The 26,824-nt window shown below is 45.1% G+C and overlaps 1 protein-coding gene and 1 long non-coding RNA gene across 8 annotated transcripts in view; one reads left to right on the top strand and one right to left on the bottom strand.

Annotated features, from left to right (window-relative positions):
• The window catches only part of VPS45 (vacuolar protein sorting 45 homolog), a 29,066-nt gene extending 11,793 nt beyond the window's left edge, over nucleotides 1-17,273 (bottom strand). For 3 of the 7 annotated variants that reach the window (XM_075175969.1, XM_075175970.1, XM_075175973.1), the window contains exons 1-13: nucleotides 17,095-17,260; nucleotides 16,850-16,984; nucleotides 16,582-16,642; nucleotides 15,277-15,356; nucleotides 14,683-14,751; nucleotides 14,237-14,374; nucleotides 13,712-13,822; nucleotides 12,225-12,359; nucleotides 11,739-11,852; nucleotides 10,864-11,031; nucleotides 7,109-7,267; nucleotides 6,217-6,324; nucleotides 5,775-5,896 (exon numbers count right to left, since the gene is read on the bottom strand). In XM_075175969.1, the coding sequence (XP_075032070.1) occupies nucleotides 5,775-5,896; nucleotides 6,217-6,324; nucleotides 7,109-7,267; nucleotides 10,864-11,031; nucleotides 11,739-11,852; nucleotides 12,225-12,359; nucleotides 13,712-13,822; nucleotides 14,237-14,374; nucleotides 14,683-14,751; nucleotides 15,277-15,356; nucleotides 16,582-16,642; nucleotides 16,850-16,984; nucleotides 17,095-17,187 (1,493 nt within the window). In that variant the 5' untranslated portion in view covers nucleotides 17,188-17,260. Of the gene's footprint in view, nucleotides 1-606; nucleotides 2,775-4,746; nucleotides 5,089-5,774; nucleotides 5,897-6,216; nucleotides 6,325-7,108; nucleotides 7,268-10,863; nucleotides 11,032-11,738; nucleotides 11,853-12,224; nucleotides 12,360-13,711; nucleotides 13,823-14,236; nucleotides 14,375-14,682; nucleotides 14,752-15,276; nucleotides 15,357-16,581; nucleotides 16,643-16,849; nucleotides 16,985-17,094 lie in introns of those variants that run through there. The other 4 variants (XM_075175968.1, XM_075175975.1, XM_075175971.1 and 1 more) reach the window with 4 other exon arrangements.
• Nucleotides 17,274-17,338: 65 nt separating this feature from the next.
• Nucleotides 17,339-25,762, top strand: LOC142073562 (uncharacterized). The gene is made up of 5 exons (XR_012670423.1): nucleotides 17,339-17,689; nucleotides 20,681-20,738; nucleotides 21,493-21,532; nucleotides 24,120-24,155; nucleotides 25,610-25,762. It is a non-coding gene; the product is annotated as an uncharacterized LOC142073562 (long non-coding RNA).
• Nucleotides 25,763-26,824: the final 1,062 nt, after the last annotated feature.

A 26,824-nucleotide genomic window follows, 5' to 3' on the forward strand; every position in this document is an offset into this window, starting at 1 on the left:
TAGGCAGTGCTGCCCTCGGGATTTCAGCAACGCAGTCGGTGCTGTCTTCACTCCCCTCCCAGAGCCCCAGGATTCGGTGTGCTCATCTCTCCCTGCAGAGCCACACTGTGTCCCCTGCACGGGAACAGCCTGTGAAATCTTCTGCACTGCAGCCTTAAGATAAGCAGGTTATATATAGCAACCGCACATTCAGGCTGTGCAGGTTCAAACATCTCAGGGAGGCAGACGGAGGTTTTTGCACCCTAGTGACAACACGAGTCACTGAGCCAGCCCCAGAGGACAGGAGAGTGCTGTACCTTGTCTTTTTAGGCATACGGCTTTGGAAACTAGGTGCAAACATACCCGAGTCTTTAGCGGGTGGAAATCAAAGGAAAGGGAATGCACAGCAATGAAGTAATCTGATAAGCCACTGTCAGTTGTCAGAAAAACTGTACGTAAAATCTCTACAAGCCCACTTTAAAGTGATGCACGTAAAAGAGGTGCCAAGGAGGCCGTGCCTTGGCTTCTTAGGGAGAATGCCTTTTAGGTTGAGAAAGCTGCACCTCCCCAAAGTCCAGTAACCTTAGGTTAAGGTACCACAACTAACTGGATTCCTGGAGCAACAAAGAGGGAAACTCTGTGTTTCTTGCTTATGGAAAGCCCAGATGCAGAGGAGAGGACATTTGCTAGTTTCTCAACCCCGGGCTCAAGAAGAGAAAAATACCGGATGAAGGCATTTACAGCTGTCTTAAAGCAGGTTTGAAAAAGATAAAGTGCATTTTGAATCACATCAGGTTAAGGAGGAACTAAGTACACACAGGAGAAGTTAGCAGCAAGTCATGAAACCCTTCCTGCCTGTACTCTTCCCTCCCACTCCTCCATAGCTGTTAAATGAAAGCAGTCTCACACAGCCTGTCAGGTACGGCCACATTTTACGCAACACTGATGAGGATTACATATATGATCAAATTGGTAAGGCAAATGGGTCTGAACTAAGAAAGGATAAAACCCGTATGAATGGAAGTTTAGAGGTTTTTAATATATTGTGTTTTCCTTGCTGCTGTGTTTAGAAGACCCTCTCATGGCACAATTCCCCTGTGCTAGGTGCTGTACAAAACAAGAATAAGAAAACAGTTCCTCTGCCCTTTAAGTCATTTCTGTACTTTTTACGAAGCAGCTGGCACCATCCGGCTCGGGAGACTCAACGGCCCAGTGATGCCATCACAGACCGCCATAAAATTTCTCTGCCATCCTCAATCAGTAAGTCTGGGTTACATCTTGTGCACGGCTTTGTCACTGCGTATTAGCAGTTTTTGCTGTGGTGAAGAATCTTTGTACGAAGAGAGAAAGAGATCGACTGATATCCAGAAAAACCTATACTAAAAAGATGTCAAACAGGTAGAGAAACCCAGAAAGAAGGATAATCCAAACAGAGCCAGCGTGGGAGAGCTGGTATCTATGCTGGGCTGCAAACTAAACTGGTAATGCCTCTGAGCTGCTGGGTCGCAGGTAAGAAGACTTCCTGCTAGGACATCGTGTCCTGGTCTGCCTCTATTTCCCGTGCAGTTGTGCTAGGCATCAGGAGTATGGCACAGAACACGCTTATTTTTGCTTTTATATTGCCACTGCCTTTCTTACAGGATTAAGCTGGCATGGGGGAGTGGGGGCAGAACTACAGCCTGTCCCCCACTTCAGGGGCCTTGCTCAAAGCATCCGGCATTTACCCTGCAGGTCCCTCACAGACCAGAAGTGAGCGAAGTCACGCAGAGGCAGACTGCCACAGACGAACAAAGGGATCTTGGTGTTCTCATGGAGCGCCCAGGGAATTACTGCTTATATCAAGGGCAAATAATAAGCAATTTCGGAATAGGAAGAAACCCCAAGACTGTTATAGGATTAGTGGGAAAGCAATCTACAGCAACGCTCGCTCCAGCTGTTGCACTCCTCAGACCCAATTTGTGGATGTGGCTATGTATCTCCTCGGGTTAACTACCAATTTAACAGCTAAGTGCTCAAACATTCAGAAGGAGGAAAAAGCAACTTCCTTGAACAAACAAGGACACGGTCAGAGTTTTGCCTTAAAAAAAAATCCCCAAAACGCAAACCATACTAAACACAAAAGAATATATGTGATTTAGGAATAGCGCTACTTTCCCTAATCTTTAGGGCAGTATGTGTGAGCTCAGATGAAACAGCAAACAGCCAAATGGTTCCACATCACATGCTGCAAGCTGATGTTTCCAAAAAAGGAGATTTTATATTCGCTGCCTAAGGAGATACCTCACCCATCCCTTTAGATGTGTGTCAGCTATAGGCATTTCTAAATGGTTCCAAATTCTTCCTCTCTAAAGCAGTCAACAGGAACTTTCCCTTCAAGAAAATCAGTGGGAGAAAGATCATGTCCAGTCTGTAAGTCGTAGAATACTCTAAACTAGATGATATTGGTGAGTTCTCACGTTCCACGTTTAAGTCTGAACCTTGATGGGCTTTCAGACAAGGTAACTTTGCAAGATTTTTGAATAGGCAGATAAGTAATTGTGGTCATTTGAGAGAGACACGGAATGAGCCGAGTCCCATCTGGATCCCCAGGGAGCAGCATGCCTTCTCCTGCTGCTATTTCATAGGTCGTTGCCTGGTTCATGCAAAACGTTGAGGACCCGTGTTTGGTTTTAAGAAGCGTAGCAGTGACGGAGCTGTCCTGTGGTCCGATTACAAACTTGATTTTGTAAGAGGTGGACTCCAGCCGTCTTAGGTAAGCACCGTCAGGCCCAGTTGGTCGGGTGGGGACAAATGCCCTATTAGAGAAAATCCCAGGTCAAAGCATAAACAAAGCAAAAGCTCCACCCAAAGGGCAGGCTTTGGCAGAGCCTGGCGAGCAGAGCATGCCGATGGGGTCGCAAACCTTAGGAGGCATTTCGTACGGCGTGTAACGCAGCTGGGGCTCCCGCCACTGCTGTGACAGGGAAAGGCTTTAGGAACTTTTCTAGCTAGTGCTTTCCAGCAGCAAGGTGGAAGGGACTGCAGGCTGATAGCATTCGGGAGAAGGACGATATTTAACACAGCAGGAGATAGAGGAGAAGCAAAAGAAAGCAGAATTGCTTATTGCTCTCCCCTAGGAACCCTGCTCAGTGCTTTGCAAAGATTCCCTCTCCTTCACTGCTGCCAATTTCCACAGCTGAATTTGGACCAGGAGCTTTTCCTCCCTTGCAACAGTGTAATGTTTAATACAGAAAGAAAGAGTTAAAAAGAATCCTTTCAAATTCTTTGCTGTTCAAGCAACTGCGTCCCTTTGATCAAAAAATACAAAGCCTTTCGCCCTGACCTTCTGCTGAACTCCTGCCAATCACTGTAACACCATCCTCTGAAAGCAGAAAGCAAGAAGACAGTGTAGCCCAGTTTGCCTTGGGCTGTGATTTATTATACTAAGTTTTGTGAAATTATTAAATTTAAATTCCTCACTCAATTGGTTTGGCACTAAGGCAAAACCATCAAGTGGGCCTTTTTCTTCCAAACGTGATAACTAAAACCTGTTTTCAGATGAGCCCCCATTTTCACGACATTGAATATTCATCCTTTAGAGATAACACAGTGCTGTAGCCCCCATTTTATGCAGCAAGTAAAGACCAGACACAGAAGTATTTAGGTGCCTATTTTTTGTCAGTTACAAACCCTCATTCCTACAGCTCCTAGGTCTTAAACTCAACAAGATCTACCATTCCCATCAGGAAACAACCCTAATAACCATGTGCCCTTACGCTTTTGATCATTTTGCAGACCCCTGACCCAGCAGCAGCACTGTTGGACCCGGCCACTGTCCCAAAGACAATCCCGGACCAAAGGAAGACCGTGAGAAATTTAAGAGAAAGAACAGTTTGGAAGCTCTGCCCTTGTATTTTGAGATTTACTTTAACAAAACTACAGGATTCGCATCTTTTAGCTAAGACACAAGGCTGTAGCCGCTGCGGAGAAGGGAGAGAGGTGCAAACTCCATTTCCCTTCATCCCACTTCTGTCTTCCTTCAGTTCGAGGTAGGAATTAAACCCTTCTCATGCTCCCCCAAATAAATTATTTGCATGTTCTTTGTAGCAGGATTCTCAGGGGCAGGTTCATGTACCCTTTTCCAGAAACATTTAAAGAGGAATCTAAGTGAAACACAGCTCAGAAAATTTAAGTGGGAACTGAAAAGGAGAAGATAAAGGTCAGGAGACCATTTGTTTCTAGTTAGCTCAGAACAAACCCAGGTCAGGGATGCCTGGATGCAGTTACTGCTGTTCTGCGGGTCTCATTTCGGATGTACCACAAACCGCATCTGTCAACCTCTTTTTGTTGGGCTGAAATCCATCTCAGTCGAGGGCTGGTTTCAAGGACAGAGAGGCTAGCATTTATTGCTAGAGGCCTTGATATTTCACACCTATTAAAACCACCCATCCACCCTAACCAAAATCCACCATTTTATTTTAAAAAGAAAATCTGGAGCAAGGCAGATTTTTTTTTGGTCTACCAGGGACATGCACAAATGAATTGTCTCTTGTATGACTATAATTTTTTCTTATTCATAAATAAAATGATTAATGTCCCCTGCTGTCAGCCTGACATGGAATTCGGATGCCTCCCTGCTACATTTTTGCTTTCATCAGATGGATCGAAATGCCCCAAGGCAGGGCTGAGGAGGAAAAGCAGTGTGCGTGCGCCTCTCAAAGAGAGCCAGACATGAATGCTCGCTCTTTGACATGCTTCTGCCCCTCCCTCCCGCCTGACGCTGCTGAACGCTGGCCCCCAAGTCGTCTTCTCTCCTGCTCCAACTGAGTCTGTGGTTTTCACTTAACCCAAACCGCCCTGCAACAGCCACCTCGTTTGATGAGAATTACTACCTTGAATTTATTTTCTGCTTCACTAAAAATGTGGCAGTTGCTGATAAAAACCAATAATACGCAGCGTGTGAAGGGAATGACGATTGTTCTAATGCTGCAAGTAAAACATCTTCCACAGAACCCCGGGGCATTTAACAAACATTGGAGAAGATTCAGAGAATTGCTGTGATGACCTTATCATGGATCACCCAAAGCAAGCAAGGCAACAGCAGGCTCTTCTCCTCAAAGGAGACTGCCACTAGAAGGAACAAGAAATGCCCGACCAGCACGCTGCGAGGCTTAACTTAATTTACAGAAAGGAAACTGTGGTACCAAAGAGAGGAGTGATTTGTACAGAATGCCGTTAGAGGAGGACTTGTCGTCTTCTCTCTAATGGTTCAGTGCCCTCACTCTGAGGCCAGTATTTACCTTTAATGACTTCATTGACAACAGATTAGCTTAGCTCCAGCAAAGTCAGCTAGAACCAGGCAGCCAGAGTTCTTTTCAATTACAGTTATTAGCCATATTCAGCAAGATCCCATTCTCATCAGGAATAGTAACTGGCTCAGAAGGGAGAGCTTGCAGTTGGACTATTTTTGGTACTCTACAAATAAACGCCAGATGGCATGGAGTGAAGTTAGGGGGCATGTTGAAATCCATCATGTGAGCATCCTGGCAGCTTGGTGCAATGGCTTTATCCTTTACCTGAGCCCTTACAATGGGAATGTCACATCTTGGCCAGCAAGAAAAGACAACTGTATTTCAGTCTTAATAGCCCTCTCCAGGGCACCTACTTGAGAATACAAGAAAGACCTACATAATCAAGACATTTCTCTGCCAAGCCTAAGTTTTGTTCATTTACAGGCAAACAACAAAGCGAGTGGCAGCACTGGGAGGAGCAGATATATTTCAGTTCCGAGCTCTGCCCTGAAAGGCCCCACATACCTGTCACGGAGAGTGTTGGGACCCAGGTAGGGGTACTGGCTGTCCTTGAGTTTTCCTTTGATGAGCTGATCTAGTGTTTCTTGAAGGAGAGGCTGGTGTTGCGTATACACATTCTCAACACCCTACAGTGCAAGAGAAGCTCTTGTTATGAATTAATACAGCAGGGCAGCAAGCTAAGAGAGAAGATCCGCAAAGGCACATAAAAGGAGCATCATCATCTGATGGATACATCAAGTGTTAACCACTGAAGTCCAGATTTAGAGAGGCTTTTCAGCAACTAACTCCTGTTGTCTTCAATGAGAATTATGCCCTCAAAGCCCAGTGCACTTACTATTAAATCTCTGAAATCCATGACACGTGGCATTGCACTGCATGCGAGTCCTGCTCCGTGACTGTGATTTTGACTAAAATTGTCATTATTTCATCTGTGGCAGATCCGTACCTTCAGTCCTTTGAGGAACTGTTTGGTGATGGCTACAGCATCCTTGGGACTGAACAGGTCGCTGCCCCGGACCCGTTTCCCTCCATACTCCACAACAGCAGACACTAGCTGTACAGAGAAAGGCAAAACCAGAATCCTATTAACCTGGGAAACCAGCTTCCAGGCAGTTTTTGCCTATTTAGGCTCAATGGAGGTACCGGAATGATGACCAAGGAGTCAGGGAGATCGATCCCAAGCAGATAATGCAGCACAGAGAGAGGCAAGGGGGAAGAGAAGAAGTATTCCCCATATCCACCCAGCAAGTCAGTCTGCTGTGACACTGCCTGCATAAGGGGAAAGGCTTTCATTTCCACAGTCCGCTGCAGTGATAGCAGATCTTCCATACAATGTGACATCATCCTGCTTCTCCACCTCCTCTCCAGCTGCTCGCTACATTTGCCAAGCACTGCCACGCTCTCCCTCCCAGCCAAGCTCCTTTTACAGTCTCCAAAAGTCCTTTGCTGCAACTCCTGCCTATTCAGCAGGAGCTGGGGGAAAAGGGGTGGGGGGGAAGAGGGGAAGGAGAAAGGAAGCATGTCCCAGGCCCCCTCTACATGCCACACACCCGTCCTAGCAGACTCCTGGCATGCCTGCCATCTCTGCTTTATTCAATCCTTCATAATATCACTAATTTGGGAAATGGAAATTAAGTGATTAGTTATGCCTTTTAAAGTAACACCTGCAGGCCCCAGCCAAGCTCAGGGTTCTTTTCGCAAGGTGCGGTGCAATTCAACGAAAAAGCATTGTGCTAAACTAAAGCGGGCAAGCTTTACACCAATTAACAATGATTTTCCACCTCTGTGCCCTCCTGTCCCGCTCGTTCATCCAGCTGGAGGAGAAATGCTGCAATTACCTTCCGGTATTTCTCTGACACCCCCCTGTTCTTCAGCTCTGTCATCAGCCCTGGCAGGCTATTGCTGCTGTGCCGCTCGTAGTGCAGGGCATAAAGCATCACCAGCCGGGCAGCGTCAAGCTCTGTCACCTTGGGGTTCTGCAGGAGGCGACGCACGTTCTGCAACAAGATAGAGAGCAGTATTAATGGAGAGGCCTTCAAAGGACATTAAATCAGACTAATATCAAGCCCACTGCCTAGCAACAAAATTGCATGCAGGAGGAATGCAAGAGAATTAAATTGTGTCATAAGCAACAGAGCCCAGCTTATGTGCTCTGTGGTTAGATTTATTAGAGTACAATGGACTACAGGTTGCTTTTGGGTCTCTTCATGAGCCTGGGAATTCATAACCCAATTCTGTTGTCCATTCTTAACTCTCCATAACACGCTGCGGGGTGCGCTCAGGTTGCCGTATGCCTCCCCTGAAGGGAGGCATCAGCAGGCACTTACAGAAACCTTTAACCTCTGCCCTTCCCTTTCCAGCTAGAGTAGAGCCAGAACTGGCCCACAGGTTCCATCGTAATGTGGACTGTCAAGAAAAAAGAGCTAGGACAGTAACACAGATTCTGTTTTCTTTTGGAAGGTGCGGGGCAGAAGATCGAAGTCTCAGATAAACTTTGGATGTGAGAACTGGAGGAGCAAGTATCAAGCATTTGGAAGCAAAAGAGGAAAGGAATTAAAGCATGAAGAGGAAGAGAAGGACTACAGCACTGGAGGTAAATACAGAAATCTACAGTTATTACTTCTAACATGCAGATCATTACTTCTGCTGAACTGAACACAATACCGTAAATATTAAGGGTGCATGCCCCAAAGAGGCTGCCTGCTAGAGTACAGATCCTTTCCAGAAAAGTTTCAGAACCCCCGGTGCATGCCATTTACCCGCCAGGGATTGCAGGCAGGATATAATTGTTTGTGTAAGTTGACAATTGGCCGTATAAGTGCTACTCCTTCTCATTACAAAAAAAGCCCTTATTTCCTCTCTGCAACCTCTCAGTCATTGTGTCGAGTCACAGAGCTGAGATAATGGAGTTAACAGAACAAACACCAGAGCCAAGCTGGTAGCTTAGGTGAGCAGTGGGAGCAATAAGCTTCTTAACTCCCAGCTTTGAGATGGAGCTCAAAGAACAGGCATCAACTACCAGATGTGTTTGCAGACATCTGGTTAGGGCTGGACAGCTGCTTTAGGACACAGCAAAGTCTGAAATTCTCCCTGTGCTGAACATTAAAGCAAAACAATCAGCCTGTATTAGCTTAAATGCAGAGCTGGGAGCAGAAGAACTGCCAGTTTTACAGAAATGGCAGAACTGCCAGTTGCAGAAATGGCAGTTCCAAGAGAGGGACGGAACCAGTTAGGATTTTTTCCACTCTGTAAGCGTACATGACCTTCAAACACTCCAAAAATCCCAGCACATCTTTGCAAGATTCTCCCACCCTCCCAATACAGGTAGGCAACACGGAAACATTCAGTGAACAGCTGCGAAACAGTGTTGTGAAACTGTTGTTATTTACCATGCTGATTCAGCTATATTTGCTGTAATTTGTTTGACTGATGCAGACTAGTTACAAAAATACAGGGTAAAACCCTGGCTTTGAGGAGGATCAACAGGAGTTTTACCATTAACCTTGGTAAGGTCAGGAATTCACCTGTGAGGGTAGGGACAGAGTCCCACGGAGATGTTTGCTTGCAAGATTTTTGATCCTGTGCTGGCAGCGCAGTGGCAATGCCTATATAAGCGGGAAGTGTGTAAAACAGAAAAGCTATTGTCCATCTAAGGAGATGGGATTCAAAACCTCCCATTCATCTCTCAAGGCTCATGTACTATGTCAGGATTAATAAGAGACCAGGGGAAGAATAACCAAAATGTACTGTACTCAGGGGCCCTAGGCCACTGAAAAATTAACAATTACTGAAGTTACATCAGGGGGAGAACAATTCTGCCTTTATTTCACGCACTGGCTTATTCTTCATTGTTTCTGTGGCCTTGCCCCTTCACTGCCATTAGAAGACTGCAACAGGGAACAGCCTGGGGCAGTGCAGCTAAAGAGATACTGATCTCTCATGTAGAAAGATACCAGTTCCATAGTTTTCCATTTATTTCCTAGCTGCTACATGTTTTCCAGTTGGTCTCAGTTGTTAGAAATACAATAGAGCCCTTTAGGCATGCGGCTGTAATCAAACTGCAGGCAGCTTTTCTGCTTTAGAAACTGCAGAAATACCTAGTTAGTGCAGACTGAGGCCTGAATTAGCAGCAAGGTGAACTCCCTGCCATGACAGTGTGGCACTCGGTGGGGGCTGACCTGCCTGCGTCTCTGTCCAGTTTCCAGCACTGCCACATACTCTCTTAACCGTAGAGCTGGTAATGCAACGGCGTCATCACCAGAAGTTCACATCATCCCTTTCTTCAACGAATCTGAGATAACTTAAAGACAGAAGAGTAGACCAAGATTTTCCAAAATGGTCTCCAATGCCAAGCACCCAAGTTTCAACACTAACGCTCTGTACTGTGTTAATATCAGAAATAACAGATCACAGCACAGACACGATGGGCTGACGGATCAGAACTCAAATATTTGACTTTTAAACTGCAAAAGCTTGATCTAGAAACAATGATATAGCAAGAGAACCTCAGAGGCTGTTTTCAGCAATTGCATTTTATGGCTACATTCCCACTTCAATACTTAGTCATCTAAATTCCACCAAATATAAGCTATCGAATCATATCTATATGCTCACCAATCTGTATAACTGCGATGACTTCAACAGGCCTATACTGATTCACATCAGCTCAGGATCTGGTAATAGATTACAGTACTTGAAGAGTCTAATATTATCCCCTAACCACCCACTTGGAGCACAGAATAACAGAGGCAAAGACGACATGTATTTCAAATCTCTTGAAGATGCTTATCTTTAATTTCTAGTCAAATTGCTTCTCCAGTATTGGGTAAAGGAGTCCATTATATGGTGTAACTTCTACCTTAGCTATAAAAAATGAAGAAATCGTTTTCTAATGCTGAGTCGCTGGTTGAACTCTGCTATACTACAATCACAGTCAACAATACTGCTATTTTCTCTGACGAGTCAGCAGCCACAATTCATCACTATTGACATACTGTCAGATACTAGGTCAGGTCATGGAATCCAACAAGCCGGCACGGGGTCAAAACTTCAGCCTATACTCAGCTATAACAGAAGTCTCTGTTAGGCTTTTTCAGTCCTCTTTGCCAAAGAAATCTTTTATCTAAAAGGCTTTCCACTGTTTTTTATTTAAAAAAAAAAAGGTAAAAGCCAGCACCTCAATGAATAGTCTGGTTCAGACAATTTCATGGATTCCATTTCTTCTCCTCCCCAACAAATACAACAAGCTTCTGCACGGGGATCCAGTTTTTTTTTTTTTTAACGGGTGCCTGCACAGGCAGCTTGCCAGAAGCCAACTGACTGCATATAATGAAGGAATGTTGTATTGTGAAATGTAAAGACGGAATTTGCAAGGATGCTTCTCAAGCCAGTTATTAACTATGATTCATCCCCATCTGAACTGAATGGGGAGGAGAAGAGTAATTCTAACATCTCATGTCCCAACCCTGCAGGATATCTGCCTGCAGAACTCCCGCTGACTTTCAGTATCAAACTTCCATCAACAGGGGAGTTACAGGATCACACCATCTAGATTCAGACAAAGGACCAAGGTTAGGTTTTGGGCCCGAGGTACCTGGAGAGCGCTGGAATGGTCATTCTGGCAGGCCAGTTCCTGCTCCACTTCAGACACCTCCAGCAGGTTCCGCTCACCAACCAGGCGAGAGAGCTCTCCCACCACCGTCACGTGCTTCGATACCGTGCCTGACATCTTCTTGAACTGCGGGTAATTCTCCACAAACGCCTGCAATGAGGAAACCAAAGCAACCAGTTCTTAGAAAGAAAAGCAAGAGACGGCAAGAGGCAGTGGATGTGTGCAACCCAGCAATAAGTTGTATAAGCTACTTTGCATCAATATAAGCAAGACCAGTGTGGGTGTACGGATGATTGGGCACCTCAGTCCCAGGAGCCCACAGGATTTCTCCAACTACAAGAAGAATTTTGGAAGGGATGTACTTCTTATTTACTCTTAAAATAAAAGGATATGGAAAGTATCTTGAAAGACGTCGCCAGGATTCTTTAAATCTTGAGCAGTGACTGAATTAATAGCCTGTGCTCTGAGCTGTTGCCAAGTGACCCAGCTCAGATATAAAGTCCACACAGCCATATTGCAGTAAGCGAAGTACTTAAACCAGAGCTTACCGATTCAATTGTAGGGCTTCGGGATTCCAGCAAGCTCTAAGCAGCAGCTTAGAGCGCAGTCAGAACAAGCAAGCTTGTGACCACACTGCAGTGGTGCAGGATGGCCTATCAAAGTGTCTAGCCTTCAGTAAACAACCATCGTAACGAACGCAGTGCAGAAAGGAGGTTCCCGCTCCACAAAAGTAGCACGCCACAGAGATCTGAACCGTTGGTACTGATAGTGGGGACTGTCAGTGTACAGACAGCACTGATCTGCACAAATGGATGGGATTTAAAAAGCCCAGTCAGTTACGTGTAGATTGTTTGTACCTTCATATCTGCTATGGATTCCAGCTTCTGCTGCTCCTTAGGTTTCCTCCTCTGGAAATCCTCCATAAGATTCTTGATGTTACTGCCAATCTCTGCAAAGTTCAGGTACATGTTCTGCACGGAACAAGACAGGGATCTGAGAGAAAGCCGTTCTAACACGAGTCTTGATGCCACTGGAACAAAGTGGCACTCTGTGTCCAAAACACTGAAGTGCCATTGCACATTGTCTCCCTGAGACCCAAGCTTGAGCAAGCAGCTCTGCCACTGGTCCGGGTTTGAAATAAAACGATAAAATGGACACATTATTTCATGTCAGATGCTGCTTGCATTACACATTGATTTTCACCACTTGCATAAGCTGTACAGTACATCAGCACCACCCCGATGCTCAAAGTCATTGGAAAGTTCCTTTCACGTGGCAAAACAAAGAATGGAACCTGATCCCCAAATTCATCTACTCATGAAGATCCCCACTGAGATACCTACGTTGGCGTAGAACTCGTCGTTCTCGGCAGACAGGACCACCTCTCGGAGATCCTTGCTTATCCCCGGTACCCGAGAGAGGTCGATGCGGTTGTTGTTAATCCCCAGCAATTCGTGAACCATAGCCTGGTACGTCCACTAACAAGGATGGTGAAAGAGAAAAGCAAACGATGACCTTAGTAAGATAATAAACAGCATTGGAAGATGAATGGATTTCAAGCTGAACTCAAACAAAGCCAATTTATATTCCTCTAGTAACACACAGCGGATTCAAAGCGTGCGTCCCTCAAACTTTTGCCAGAACGTTACAATAAGAAATAAGTATTACTTCTGTTATAATCAGACGGGCATCCCATGGTGAGAGGCGCTGGTGCAAACACAAAGAAAAACCACCCTGTTCCAGGGTGCCTACTGTAGGTACGTTCAAAAGACACGACTCTCTAAACGAAGAGCAATGGGGGTTAATATTCCTGTTCAAACAGTTCTGTTTGCCACCGTTATCTCCCCCTCCCCTGCTGTGAAGGGACACGTATTTTTGGCTGCAGAGGTTCCACAGTTACGAACTGTACAATTTCCTACGTGCTCCTTTGCTTCTTAGGCAGCAGTAGGAGTGTGTGTTTCTGCACATCAGTGAGTTACTATATTTATCCTGAGAAGACTAATATTAATCTAGAGAGAAAACTGAAAGCTGATCAGAGCACCGACATGCCCGACACTCCATTTACATTCATTTGAATCTCTCTTCCGGATAGAAAATCTCCGCACAGCAGATAATGCTTTTGGTGCCCTGTGCCAAGTGCAGTCCTGGACTCTGCAAACCACGTGTGAGCTGGTTTCTGACTGTCAGATCACTCCGATAATACAAGTATTACCACTAGCTCCTACACCACCAGCGTTACGGGCGCGCTGGCTGCTGTTGAGGTAGCCCGGCTGCAGCTCCAGCCGTTGCCTGATCACCGGACTGACCTGTGTCTAACAGAAATGGAAGGGGACAAACAGACTGATGCCAAAATCTGCAGCACAGCAAAGAAAAAGAAAATCATAATAGCTACATAAGGAAATACTACCACCCATCAATAACTCAGAGGGAGAAATACACCAGTGCAAGGTCCCTCAATAACTGTGTACGTGTGCCCTCAAACAGCCTATACAGACAAACCCTTGGAAAGGACACTGCCAAGACGCGAGGACTCCAAATGTGAAGTGCGTCTTACAGAAGTGCAAGTGGCCTGGTTTTCCAGGGTGCCGGCTACATCTGCCACTGAAGCCAGCACACACAATCCGTGCTCAACAGCCTGAGAAATCAGGCCACGAGATAAAGAGGGATTTCAAAAAGAATGGGGGCGGGAGGCAATACTTTTTACCTTTCAAATATAAACCATGCCCTGCCAGGGTGTGAACTCCGACTCGCTGCTACCGCCACAGGGCTCTGTGCGCTTCCAGAACTCGCACTCCTATCTCAGCCCTTGCACAACCGTGAAATGATTCACCTGGTTCAGAAGTGGGGTGATGGCATCGTCAGACCGGTCCAGAATGAGAAGTAAAGGAGGAACCTCAGTGCGCCGAAAGTCAAACAGCTCGTACTCTTTAGTGATTACTTGCTGTCGAGAAAAGCAAAAAAAAGCCACTTGATCTTACGTATACGCAGAAAATGTTTCCTCTTAGTTTGGATACAGGTGAACAAAAAGTGAAGAGCTGGTGAAAAATAAGTTGTGCTGCTATCTTAGTCTACACTGCTAATGAAGAAATAATACCGGCTCTCAAAAGGCACCGGGTAACCTACTGCGATTTATGACACTCGCAGGAAATAGGGGTCTCCACCTGCTCTTTGGTTGGAAGCAGGCAGAGACGAGAGATGTGAGCTGTCCGAAGCCATGCAAAAAGTAAATGACACAATTTACAAGAATTGACTGAAAAAGGGTATTTCTCTCAAATGCATCAATATGTAAAAAAATTAAACCAAATTTAAGTACATTGCCAAACTTCTTTCACATCGCTGTAGGTTCTCACCATACCTTCACGCATTCAGCAAGCCTCTTTGCCGACTCAGAAGAGAGCTGGTACCGAATCATGGGGCATTTCTTCAGAGACAAAAGCAGCGCAGTCAGCCCTTGAGTTGTCCTGGACAGCTGAGCCGGATCCCAGCTGCGACCCTGAAAGGAAAGGCTGCACCTAGTGTGGAGGCACCGTCCCCAAACTCCTTCTCACATAAAGTCTTCTTTCTAAGTCTTAAAGTCTTACAGTAAACTACAGTTTGACTGAAGGAGCAGGTACACCAGAGGCCACAATCCGGATTCCCCAGCATTCGTCCCCTCCCCAATTCCTTGTAAGGATCAGCTGCTTCCTTACGGACCCTCAGCAGCAGTCTGCCTGCTGGGCAGCCCACCACCGCACCCAGCTTGTTGTGGCTACTAGTCTCTCTATTAACCATTAAACAAGGCCCTGGAGCTTTTTTTCATACCTGGCAGCAGCCCAAGAGGTTGAGAGAAAAAACGTGTGGATTCACTGCAATGTAATCGCCATAGAACTCCTGCCAACAAGTGAAAGCAAATAGAGTTACGTGTCTTGCCAACCCTATTCAGCCTACAAGAGTACGTGTTCCAGCATCAGCCACACTAACACTAAAATCCTAAGCAATGCACAAACTCATTGACTCTGATCATTTCTCCTTCCTCCGTGCCGAACCTCTCAAATGCCTACACTTCCGCTGACAACTCCGCTGCCAGTTTGTCCTGTTTTTCACATATGTAGCTCTTCGTCAACACCACAAACATGTAGAAGCCTTGTGAAACACAGATGACAGCAAAACCAGCAGCGGCTCTGACAACTGGAGGGCAGGGAGAAACAGGGGACACAGGAGTTTTTCTGTCTTTTACTTTTTAATCCTACGGGTACGTTTATCTTTTCTTCCATCCGAGACTGTTACACAGTGCTGCTGCTGCATGCTGTTCAACTACAGAGTCCTATCACTGCCACTCCTGAGTTTGTTAGCTTGTATATTCATCCTGCAGGTGCTTTTGGATTAGGAGATTTATTTAAAATATTCAAAATTCACCTGAACTTCAGCCACAACTTCCTGTTCATCAGCCTCAGCCAACGACTTGACATCACTCTTACTGATCACGTTACTGAAATCTGAAAGAAAACAACAGCGAAAGAACAGTCGGGCTCTGCGAGTGACAGTAACACACAAGACCACCACAGAACAGTATGACCAGATTTTCCCCTGGAGCAGGAGCAGACCCCTTGACCTTACACCTGCAGTGATTAGGCAGACGTTATAATCCAGAAGTTACTTCACACGGATACTCTGGGCTAATTCCCTGTCCAACTCTCTGCCTCTGGTGCCGATATCCAGTGACTGCAGCACTGGATCAGCAGGCAGCGGTCAACGACGGATTCAACGCCCCGTGGGACAGTGCTGGAAAGGCAGTACTGGCTCTCTCCTACCTCTCCCTGGGCTAACATCTGCCCAATTAAGCAACACCATGTACAGCCCGGTCGTAGTCAGTAGATTTATATGCATAAAACTCAAGTAATATTAAATGGCTGAACGCAGTGACAGCCACATCTCTGTTGGGCTCCTCAGCATTGCTGTGCTAGCAGGTCACCACCACCCTCTCCAAACCAGAGTCCCCCTCGCAGCCCGGAGCCCGGCTCCTCGGCGCTGCGTTCCTGCAGAGCGGCAATGACATCTAGAGGCCACTTCAGCTCATTTCCCAGAACCTCAGCAAGCGATACCTGTGCTGGAGGACCAGACTTCAACACAGAACCGGCTGTAGTTGTTCTGCATAATTTCCAAAACCACAGAATATTCTGTGGCATGAGAAGGACATGTGAGGAACACCTGCCCAATACACCAGGCACTACAAGATGCGGTGTAGCAGGTTTAGTCCAACGCTGGGATGTGAGGTCTATCCTAATCCTGTCTCTGAATTATCTACCTTCAAGATTTGGGCCAGTCTCTCATCCAGTGCATCCCAGCTTTCCTTATAATAAAGGCACTTTACCCCTAGCATTAGCCTTCTTCCGTGTTTATGAAGCAACACGAAGCTTTAAAATCCCAGAAATTTTCAGCGAGAAGCCATATCGGAGCAATGCAGATTTACGGTGTTGCTTTGTAAAGATCTCTTATGAGTTGCTTCAGTTTAATTATTTTATCTGGTACGTATGTACCCTTTGCTAAAAGAACTTGGTGACCTAAATAGCATAAAAACTAGAATTCACACATTCTTAGCATGTTAGTAAAGGCCTGTCGGTGGGAGCGGACGCAGTGTCTCACATCTGCATTTTCTACCGAACATCAGGTCGGTCTCTGACGGGCAAGTCCGACCCACTGGACAGAACGGGACATACTTACAAATAAAATAGATGCTGTACTTTGGCCTCCGCAGCTCCTGAATGAGCAACTCCACGTTCTCCTGGACGAAAACAGCACCGGGTAGAAGAGATTTAAAAAATGTTGAATGAGAAGGCTTTGGAGTGCCCCGTGCCCCCTCGCCGTCCCCATCACGACCCACAGCGCACCCACCGCCGTCCCACCGCAGGCGCCAAGGGCCGGGCAGGGCGATGCCCCGGCGGGGGCTGAGGCGAGGGGCAGCGCTGGGGGGTGGCAGGACCACCCCTACCTTGGTGGGCCGCAGGAAGCAGATGGCCTTCAGGTGCTTCATGGCCTCCCTGTTGGCGGAGTCGAGGCGCTCGAAGAGGTACACCTCCTTCTGCAGGATCTCGGACTGCGTGTACACCATGCTGACGATGCCGGTCTGCGGGCGGGAGGCGGCAGCGCCCATCACCCCGGGCCTCGGGCCTCGGCCCTGCCGCCCCGGACCCGGCCCGGCAGCGGCCCCCGCCCCGGCCCGGCCCCGCCGCTCACCGTCTCCCGGTCCATGAGGAGGACCTTCATGCCCGGCCCGCTGTCCTCGATCATCTTGGACACGTACTGCTTGACGGCCAGCACCGCGTTCATCTCGGCTCCGCTCCGCTCGGCCCGGCTCCGCGCCGCCGCCGCCCGCCTGGGAGTTGTAGTCCGCCAGCGGCAGGGCGGGCGGGGCGGGGCGCGGCGCAGGACTACAACTCCCAGCATGCCCCGCGGCGCGGCCCCGCTTCCCGCCCACCGCCCTGCCGGCTCCGGGGCGTGGGGCAGGCGGCGGGGCAGCGGCCTCAGCCGGGCCGGCACCTCCGCGCCCGCCGCGGGGCAGGGCCCCAGCCCTCCCGGGGAGATCCTGCAGCCGCCCGGGTCTCATCCCTTCGCCCCCCGCAGGGGCCTGGGGGGGACCCGGGCGGGAGGAAACGTCCTGGGAGGGCGAAAGCCGTCTGGGACTAAGCCCGCCTCTGCTCTCCCCCAGCCGGCACCGAGCCGCCTCTCCCCACTACCGGGGCGCCCTGCCGCTCTGTCAGTGCTGGAAGAAGAAGGGAGGTCCCTCCCTTCGGCACCCTCGCCGTCAGTCTTGTTTTCCAGCAAACGGAAGGTAAAAAAAGATGCATTAAAGTACCATTTCGATATTGTGCGTAGTAAAGCAACGAGGGCAGTTCTGTCTCACCGGTAATTTATCACCAGTATAACCCGCCAAGCGAGCTGGCACCCAGTTCTGGGAAGGTCTGGGCCTGGGCGAGGTGCGGGCACGCCCCGTGGGCAAACCCTGGCCACAGCACCCCGGCCTCGCTGTGTGTTTATTCATCGAGGTCGTGAAGGCCATGCCCGCGGCCAGCCAGCTTGGCTTCCAGAAGCAAGCAAAAATGGTAATAATTTTTGTCTTGAAAAGACCCGCAGCGGTACCGGGGTTTTGGGGGGCAGGCGGAGGGAGGGGAGGACGCTGCCGTGTCGCTGCTCCCCCTCTGCGTCTCTCGTCCTCGGGATGGGGAGCGCAGCGGTTGACCTTCATGGGGTAACTGGCGTGACTGGAGCTGATACCTGTTTTGCTAACCTTTCAAAGAGCGGGTCTCTGTGCTGTTTGTTCTGCTGCTATGATTATTCCTGAGTGTGACAATTGTGGAAAAGGGCTATTATGTTCATAAAAATGTAATCATCTAACGTGCATGTTTTATACAGAAAATGGTGAGCAGGTGTTGATAAAAAATGAAAGCTATTTGCAAATCTTCTAAGTACCTTTTCATAAAAGCTGACACAAAGGAACTCTTCCATGCTTATAGTTCATCTTTTGTTCTGCTTGATTTACGTTTAATATACGTCAAAACACATTACGGAGATAGGGATGTGGCTTAAAATTTTTCTATTTTATAGGAAAAATAAAGATCAGAGAAAGAGGCTTGTCCATGAAATCTTTTCCTTTTTAGACAGCAGCCAGTCTGTAAGTAGTATTTATGAAAGCATTCCTGGAGACCTTCACAATACATTAGCGATACGCAGACTATTGAAGTTTGTGTACGGAGATGAGACGTGAAGTTTTTTCATACCGTAGCGTAACGGAGTTGTTCAGAGGTGTCATATCTTCCCTGGCTACATTAAGCTGAATATAACTAATATTTTCTCTCCTTACAAGCTGCAGTCTTTTACCTTTCTAGTGAGTAATGGGATTTAGAAATCCCAGCTACGCAAAAAGCAGTTGTAGTCAAGTGCTGAGAAATACCCCGATAAAGTGAGTTGAGAAAGTTTGGCTTTTAAATTGCTATAAAGGTGGATGTTAAAGCAATACCACGTTAAGGTTTAGACAAGGCGTTGTTTTGCCAAAGTTGTCTCATGTTTGTAAATAACAGCAAGACATTCAAGACAAAAGGGAGAGCGATCCTTTCGCTTGGTATCAAGAAAAGCAGGTGCCTGAGTGTCTTCACTATTCCTCGGCCTGGGTGGAGGAAAAATGCAGCTGTGTCTCTGAAATAATACAGGAGGCAACAGCCTTAAAATCCTTCCCTTTAGTCTGAGCACACAGACTAACTCAAGGCATTTGGATTTGATTGTAGTTTGCTTGCCAATGTGATTTAGTGAGTATAATACCGACCCTCTGCAATATATACATCATGTATAAGCGAACATCTCTTAGCTGCTGTCATTTCTGCCATCAGGTAGCTAGTACATTCCAGCGTTTATTGTAAGTTAAAGAAAAAAACATCCTTAACCCTGAAATGGTCAGATATTTTTGTATTCTCACTTGCATCTGGAAAGCCATAAATATTGCAATAGCAGAAATACAGTCAGTGCAAGCAGAATGTTTATTAACTTCATGAGATTATATTGGTTTGGCATCGATTTCATATTGTAATTCAGAACTGCATGCAACGTAAAGACTAAAAGGCAAAGTTATAGGTATTTCAAAAAGGCGCTTAATCAGCCCTGAAGAAAGCTGACGTTAAGGATGTACGAAGTTGATACTGATCTTAACGTTCAAAACACAATGTTTTTTTCCTATCCTAGGTCCACGAAATTGATGCTTTGCAGACAGAAAATAGAAAGCTAAAAAATGCAGCATGTTTTACATTTTTATTTAAATGTGTAGGCAGTTTGTCGTATGACATCTTTTTGCAGTTGCTCAGGGAATAATCACGCACATCAGTTTAACACCTTTGGTTTCTTTAGTGTACAGAGACTTCGCTGTTAGTGTTTCTATATTTGTGCTCGTTGCTATTTTCATTCTGGTTTCTCTTCCTCAGAACTCAGGACTGTGATAATAAAACAAAAGGTATATTATCTACCTAGCCACCTAAGCATTTCCCAACAGGAAATTCTTTATCATCAAAATTTCATAAATTAGAAACTGAATTGAAGAGCAAACATTTGTTATGAAAAATCTTTTAATACAAAAACATGTAAGGAAAATAATGCGAAGAAATTAATTGTGTATGCTTATAAAACTGACTGCTAATAAAACAAGCTAGGTGGGATCAAAATGCAGTTTACATTACTTCAATTCTTACCTGGTAAACATTCTTATTTGGAGAAGTATTGAAGCCTCCCTTTAAGTCAATGGGAATTTGCGCAGAAATCTGTGTGGAAAGGCTAGCTGTCTTAGGCCCTGGTTTCGCAGTAACTACCACCGTATATGACATTTTGCGGAGTCAAGCACATAAATCATTCATAGCCAGACATGCTGAAATGAAAGAAAAGTCTATTAAGATATCAGTGGAATAATTTGTACCCATCTTTCTAACCCATCTGCTTGGAAAATAATAGTGAGTTTTACGTGAGTTTGGTAAACAGAGCTTCATCTTTTAGCTTGGGTAGCAAAAAAAATTCCTTTTCTTCCTAGGTTGGGCATTAAGGAAAGAAGAGTATGAAAAGTAAGGATGAGAATTATCTTACATTGGGTTACAATGATATACAGCTGCGCTAAACTAATGTGGCTTTGTGGTTTAGAAGGGCAGAGCGAATTTCACCCTTGATTAATAAATCTTTCCAATTTCTGGTAGCTAAAGTTCTGTGACAAATTGATGTCTTTATCAGCTTTGTACTTGAGAATCATTCTGACAAGTAACACATCTGTTTGCGTTTTGCTTTGTTTTCAAAGTGAGATTGAGAGACTTTCTGGCGAGATATCCAGCTACTGAAACAGCACCGATTTCTGGGTAAATATGTCAGTATTTTTTAAAAAATTCTGAGTGTTTTAATGAGACTAAATGTCCTCTATACCATACAGCTTTGCTATATCCTGCTGTGACATGAAAAATGGTCAGAGGAAGGGAAGGAAGCCCTAGAGACATTAATTGTAAACATGATTGGAGTTCATGCCATTTGTTTGTAGGGACCAGGCAAGCGTCAGAAATGGTTAAAAAATACCCTGTATCCCAAAATGGAGCAAAGGGAGACCGATTATAAACTGGCGCCTGATCTCCTCCATCTGCATTAGAGAAAGACTTGCTAGGGATGCATATGAGCAGTGCAAGCCTTCTGTGTGAACTCCAAAGTGGACCTCTTAAGCCTTGTAAAAAATACCTCACTTTTTACGATTGCTTATAAAATGAACTGTATCTCGTTTAGTGTGAAGAGTTGAAGCATCTCAGCGGCCCGCATATGTTATTTTTAACTGCTGAAAGACCAGCTGAAAATAGTCATAAAGAATGTTCCTCTTTATATGCCAAACTGTTCTATAGTTGTTCAGTTACATACTATAGCGATGTATTTCCTGTCTGCTTCGTAGCCACTGGCAATGATTTAGAATGAAAACATTTGTGTAGTATTAGGAGTCTGACTAGTGTTATTTAGTTTAAAAGAAATTATAACAAAAATATTTTGCATTCAGAGTTATAGCTTGGATGTGAAGCACACAGTCTGCAGGTAACTCTAAATGTTAAAATGATTGTGCTTCTATTTTTAAATTAGCAGATAAGAGAACACCAAGGAAACAGACCAAACATACGAGGTGAGCAATGGGAAACGTTTGCTTTACCAGCGCCTCTCGGAATAACAACGTGAGATAATGTATTACATCACTACTTTCAAAATTTCATTTTTTAGCTGAATGGCTTAGAAAAATTATTAAGTGAAAAACCAAGCTTTTCATAGATGCTGAGGTGGTTCATTTGCCTGCTAGTTAACAGAACTTTTGGGTGGCTACGTATGCATCTTTTTTTATTTAAAGTACTTAGGTTTGAGTTGTAAAACGTTTGTTTTCAGTTGTTTTGTTTGAGGAAAAAGATTTTGAAAAGCATTGACACCTCATGTCAGTATCATTTAATGATCAGTTTTAATTAAAGCACTGGAATTGAAGAAGCTTGTAGCAGCTTAGATTAAATAACCAATTAAACGTAAATAGCCCCAACATGCAACTTCTGGGGGAAACCACGAAAGACCAGTGGCGTTTTAAAATCGATTTTAATTGCGTTTGAATTCCTGCAGCACTCAGACAGAGGGCGCCTGCGGAGCGGAGGAGAGGTAACTGCATCCTCTTCAGGGCTAAGTGCTTTGATGGCACTAGGAAAACACTGACCACACAGAATTAAACAGACTTCATTGGTCACAGCTGTTCTGTTTGGAGGGATGCTGCTGAGATGCAGCAATGCCCCAAAACGTGTTCAGTGACTCAGGGCTCGTGCTGAGCGTCCCGTGGCACAGAAGCTGCAGGGGAATTTAAAACCGGTAGCATGAGCAAGCGATGTCTGTGTCTCACTGCTTCATTTTCTGTGCCACGCAAAGCATATCGTTCAAGCTGCTTTTCACCAGTTGTAGTGAAAAAACAGTAAAAGAGAATGACAAATGGGGTCAGGCGCAAGATGTAGCTGTAATGAAGAGATTTACTTGGCAGTCTGATGGAAAATGTTTGTACAGTACTAATGTGTCTGGGATGACTCTGTGCATAGCTGCGATACGTGGGTCACTGAATTCATGGCAGTCCCATAGCTAAATCTCGATAAGTCTTGCCAGAGAGAGAGGTCTGGAAAAAAAGAACCTGGTTTGAAGGTCAGGGGACACGTGGGCTCAGACCGTAAGACCTGAGCCCGGGCTGTTGGAAGCGGCGGGAGGCCGCTGGGGAAGTCTGGCACGCAGCGCAGCTTCAACCCGGCAGGCTCAGCAGAACCGCTGTAGCTTTGGCCCAGGGTGTGCTGGCACGGGAGGGCTAAAACCAGCCGGTAAAAGAGACAAGGGAGTATTGTACACCTTTTTTTCCCCACATCATTAATTTTAGCACACAGGAACTTCTCCTTTTTCTTGGACAACCCACTGTTTCTCATCCATTTCAACCGCAAGGAAAGAACTGACTCAGATTATGTTCTTATTTAGGAAACTTAAAGATGGCACTAGAGCCTTTTTTTGTGTCTATATCACCATTCGTACACTTTTGCAAATCCCACCTTTTGAGAGCTCTTCCCCCCCCTCCTTTCTTCGCACAGTTCCCATCTCTCCCTCTTCCATCATTAGTCCTTCTGCTCCTTACGCCCAAAATCACACAGGTTTTTAAATTTGTGCTTGTACCAAGGAGTGCTTGGTAAATCAGAAGAGTATCCTTCCAGGTTCAAAGTACAAGAATGTTACTTAGTTTTACTGAAAATTAGGTAATGCTCCTCTTCAAGAACACTGGCTCTGGTTGAGTAATGTTCAAGCCCCCAGAACAGCCTTTGGTCCTGCTAATTGCAGTAAGAGCAGCAGTTGGGATTAGATGCTATTCCTAGAGGGACCGAGCTAAATAGGGGCTGCACGAAACAGCCAGCGCACCCTTGCTGTCAGATCACTATTTTTAGAAGAATGGATAAATGAGTAAATCCTGCTTTTCACTTCCAATTAAGCAACTCCCCTTTTTCTTCATCGAGTAACCTACACGTTTGTTGTCTTTTAAGGACTTAGATTACCAACTGAGGCCACATTTTAAATTTCATTTCACTGTTCAAAATACTTTGGGTTGTCTTCCTACACAGCGGTTAGAGGCCAGGAAGTTTTGCATACGTACAGATCTTTATACAAAAGGAGATTTGTGTGGTTTAGATGTTCAGGATTTCTCTAGAAAAAATACTATTCCAGGCACCTGATTTTAATTCTCATATTCCAACTGACTGACACCTTACGTAGCGAGTTAGTGGGGGTACTCAGGGCAAAAGGTACTGCTTTATATGCATAATAACTGCAAACGAAATAAAAAATCGGTATTTAATTGCATTCTATTGTTTTCTGGCCTTGTTTAGATTTTAAATGATTTAGTGTCTGGAAGGTACTTATCATTTAATTATTTGTCCGGTTTCCTTGGAAATGCTTTTGTAATGATGTCAGTGATGATTTTTTTCAACTAAATAAGAAGTGTTGTCTCCTTCTTAAATACATCTTTGTAATTGTCCTTAGAGGAATACAAATGCCTTTTTGTGCCTTTGCCATTTTCTGCAGTGATAGGTTTGACTAAATGAATTACAAATCAAAAGTATAACGCAAAAATTATTTTGTAATTTTTAACATTAATATTCTACTATCAAAAGGGATTCAAAATTCATGTAATTACCCGGGGGGATATTCTTTTGTTACAGAACTGTTGCAACTCAGACAGGTGAAGAAAGCTCTAGGTAATGTATAACAGAATGAATGCATACTAAAAGCACTAGCAAAGCAGTAGGTTTATAAAAAAACCCAAACAACTTGCTATGTAGACTGTAAATTATGTTCACATTAAATGTGTAAAATAGATACAAAAATATCCTAAGTTCTATTTTTTGTTGTTGAAACCTATTATTACATCAAACGCTAGAACACTGCATCTCCTTCATAATTTTGAGTGTCCATGTTGAGACATCGGGGACTGATTTTTTAGTCAAATTAAGGTAGTGTTAGGCATGTCTGAAAATAAAGTCTAATGCTTGCAAGACATTCAAGCATAGAAAAATACACAATCAGCTGTAAATTGTCCTCTGCTGCTGGCGCCTGGTTTAAATCGCCAGATAAGGGATTGCATTTTTAATGTCTCTTCAAAATACCTTTGCGTCGGGGACTTTTTGTTCTGCCTTAGTGCAGAGCCTAGCAGCTGGGCTGCACCAAGATCCCGCAAGCTCCCGTAATACAAATGCATAAAATAATAATGATAGTGGACGGATCCGAGCACCTTCTTGAGAAGTACAAACAAAGAGCAATACCGAACACAAATTAGAGGTACACTAGCCTAGCAACATAAAGCTTTGGAAGAGTTATCTAGTTCGTTTCTTTCAAAAGATAAAGTAGATCTCCTGATGCAGATTTTATCTTTAGTCTCTTTATATCTTTGTTTGCCTTCTAAACTTAGCTGGATGGGTGAAGAGTCACTGGCCCAGTAATTAAAATACTTTGGCTTCCTACGAATCCAGAAAATTGTGGTCAGATGCTACTAATTTTTTAATCTGTTTCCCTGTTCCCCTTCCCGTGTCTAAGCTTTGCCAACATACCACAGTGTTGGTCTCCAAATCAGCCCTAAAACGCTGCTGACCAATTTTATTTGTACCAAAGGGTGCAGTGCTCTGGGAACTGTGGACAAAAGGGAACAGCAATAAAATCACAATAAAATCTGCAATTTCCAGAAGCCGAAGGCTCTCATGTTAGGGGACAGTCCCGAACTCTGCCTTGCTCTCCGGGCGAGCCCATCAGACAGGACGGCCCTCGAGGTTTCTTAGTTCAGACTCCTCGATTCCCATAATTATTTTTCCACTGTGGCTTTTATCCACCCGCCGAAGGTCAGCGTGGGGTGCAGGTGACTCGGTCATTTTGAGGATGATGTCGTGCTGGGTTTTCTCATATTTACATTTCATCTCCACAGAAGTCGGTGGATTTGTATTGATCTACCACTTTACAAATTATCCAATAATGGATGTGACAAAAACCAATAGAAAACAAATATTCCAGGGTAAAAATAGTTCCAATGATCATTTTATTAATTACTGAGAGTGAAAATGTCCATCTTATTTGTAGGATATTTATCTGTTGTTTGCAGAGAAGACATTTAAAACAACTATTTTTATTTTGAGGAAATCTTTACAATTTTCCTTTCCCACAGGGTGACTTCGGATGGTGGAAGAGCACTTTAATGTCAGCGGGACTTGTTGCTGGACAACGTAACGTTTGACATTGTTTCTAATTTAAATCTACCTTAAGAATTTGTTCAAATATATATTTGTATAAATAAAAATCTATTTAATCTCGCTAATAATTACTCTAGTCCAGTTACTATTTAAACAGCACAATAACAGCTTCAGGGGCAGATTTTGGTACCTAAGTTTAGTCAGTGGGATTGTTGCAGAATTACAGTGCTGTCTGTTTTAAGAGATCAAATTTTATCTTGGTTATTTAAAAAGGAGTCGATTTTCCTCTTCTCGTTTTAAAGAGAAAGGAGGCCAAGGCAGTCCCAGCGTTTCCTGGGACATCGCACGCTGCCACCTAACAGAAAATTCCTCCTCTCTGCAACCTTTGATTCACATCCCGCTCTGTCTCACATCTTTATAACACTTCTACTTCATTCTTAACGTAGGAAAATAATTTTTCTCCATCTCTGCTCTAGTGGATGATATTGGTGCTTTTACCGAATTTCAGTAGCTGCCCCTTGAAACAGCAAAAACTGGGGATTGGCGTGGGAAGAGTTCCTCCTGTTCAGAGAAACTCCACAGACTTGTGCTTCATGTGGAATATCTTCCAAATGGCAATTTTATAATTGACCCACGTATCAAACCAGTAACGTTACTGGATCAGGCTGTGCTTCCATTATTTATTCCTGCTCTAAACAAGGCACGGTTTCAGCCGTGACTTTGGTTGCAACGCCCGTGCACAACTGCTCAGCTCGAACTGTCTAATTGAACACAAGTTCATAAATTAAATCCCAGAGGTTGAAATCGTAGGCTGGAAACCATCTTGATGCAAACAACGCCGCGGAATAGCTCCCTGGTTTATGTGTTCTTGGTACCAGTTGCAAACCAGACGTGCCGAGTTAGAAAAATTCAGATGTGCCCCTTCGAGCCAGATGTCTCGGCCGTTCTGACGTCAGCGTCTGCTTCCCACTAATGTCATTTGTGCCTGACGAACCCGATAGCCGATGCATGATATTCCAGTTCTAAAGCTTTCTGCCTGCTGGGAGAGAGCCGAACTCCAGAAAGCCACATCGTCAGGTATCGAGTCAGAAGAGGAGATGATCCTTCTGCGCATCCCGTTCCTGGTTCATGTGCAAAGCTGCGGTGGAAGCCAACAGCGATACCGCGGCGGGACCGCACCGGCTACAGGC

Source organism: Calonectris borealis, chromosome 29 (assembly GCF_964195595.1).
Source record: "Calonectris borealis chromosome 29, bCalBor7.hap1.2, whole genome shotgun sequence".
NCBI lineage: Eukaryota > Metazoa > Chordata > Aves > Procellariiformes > Procellariidae > Calonectris > Calonectris borealis.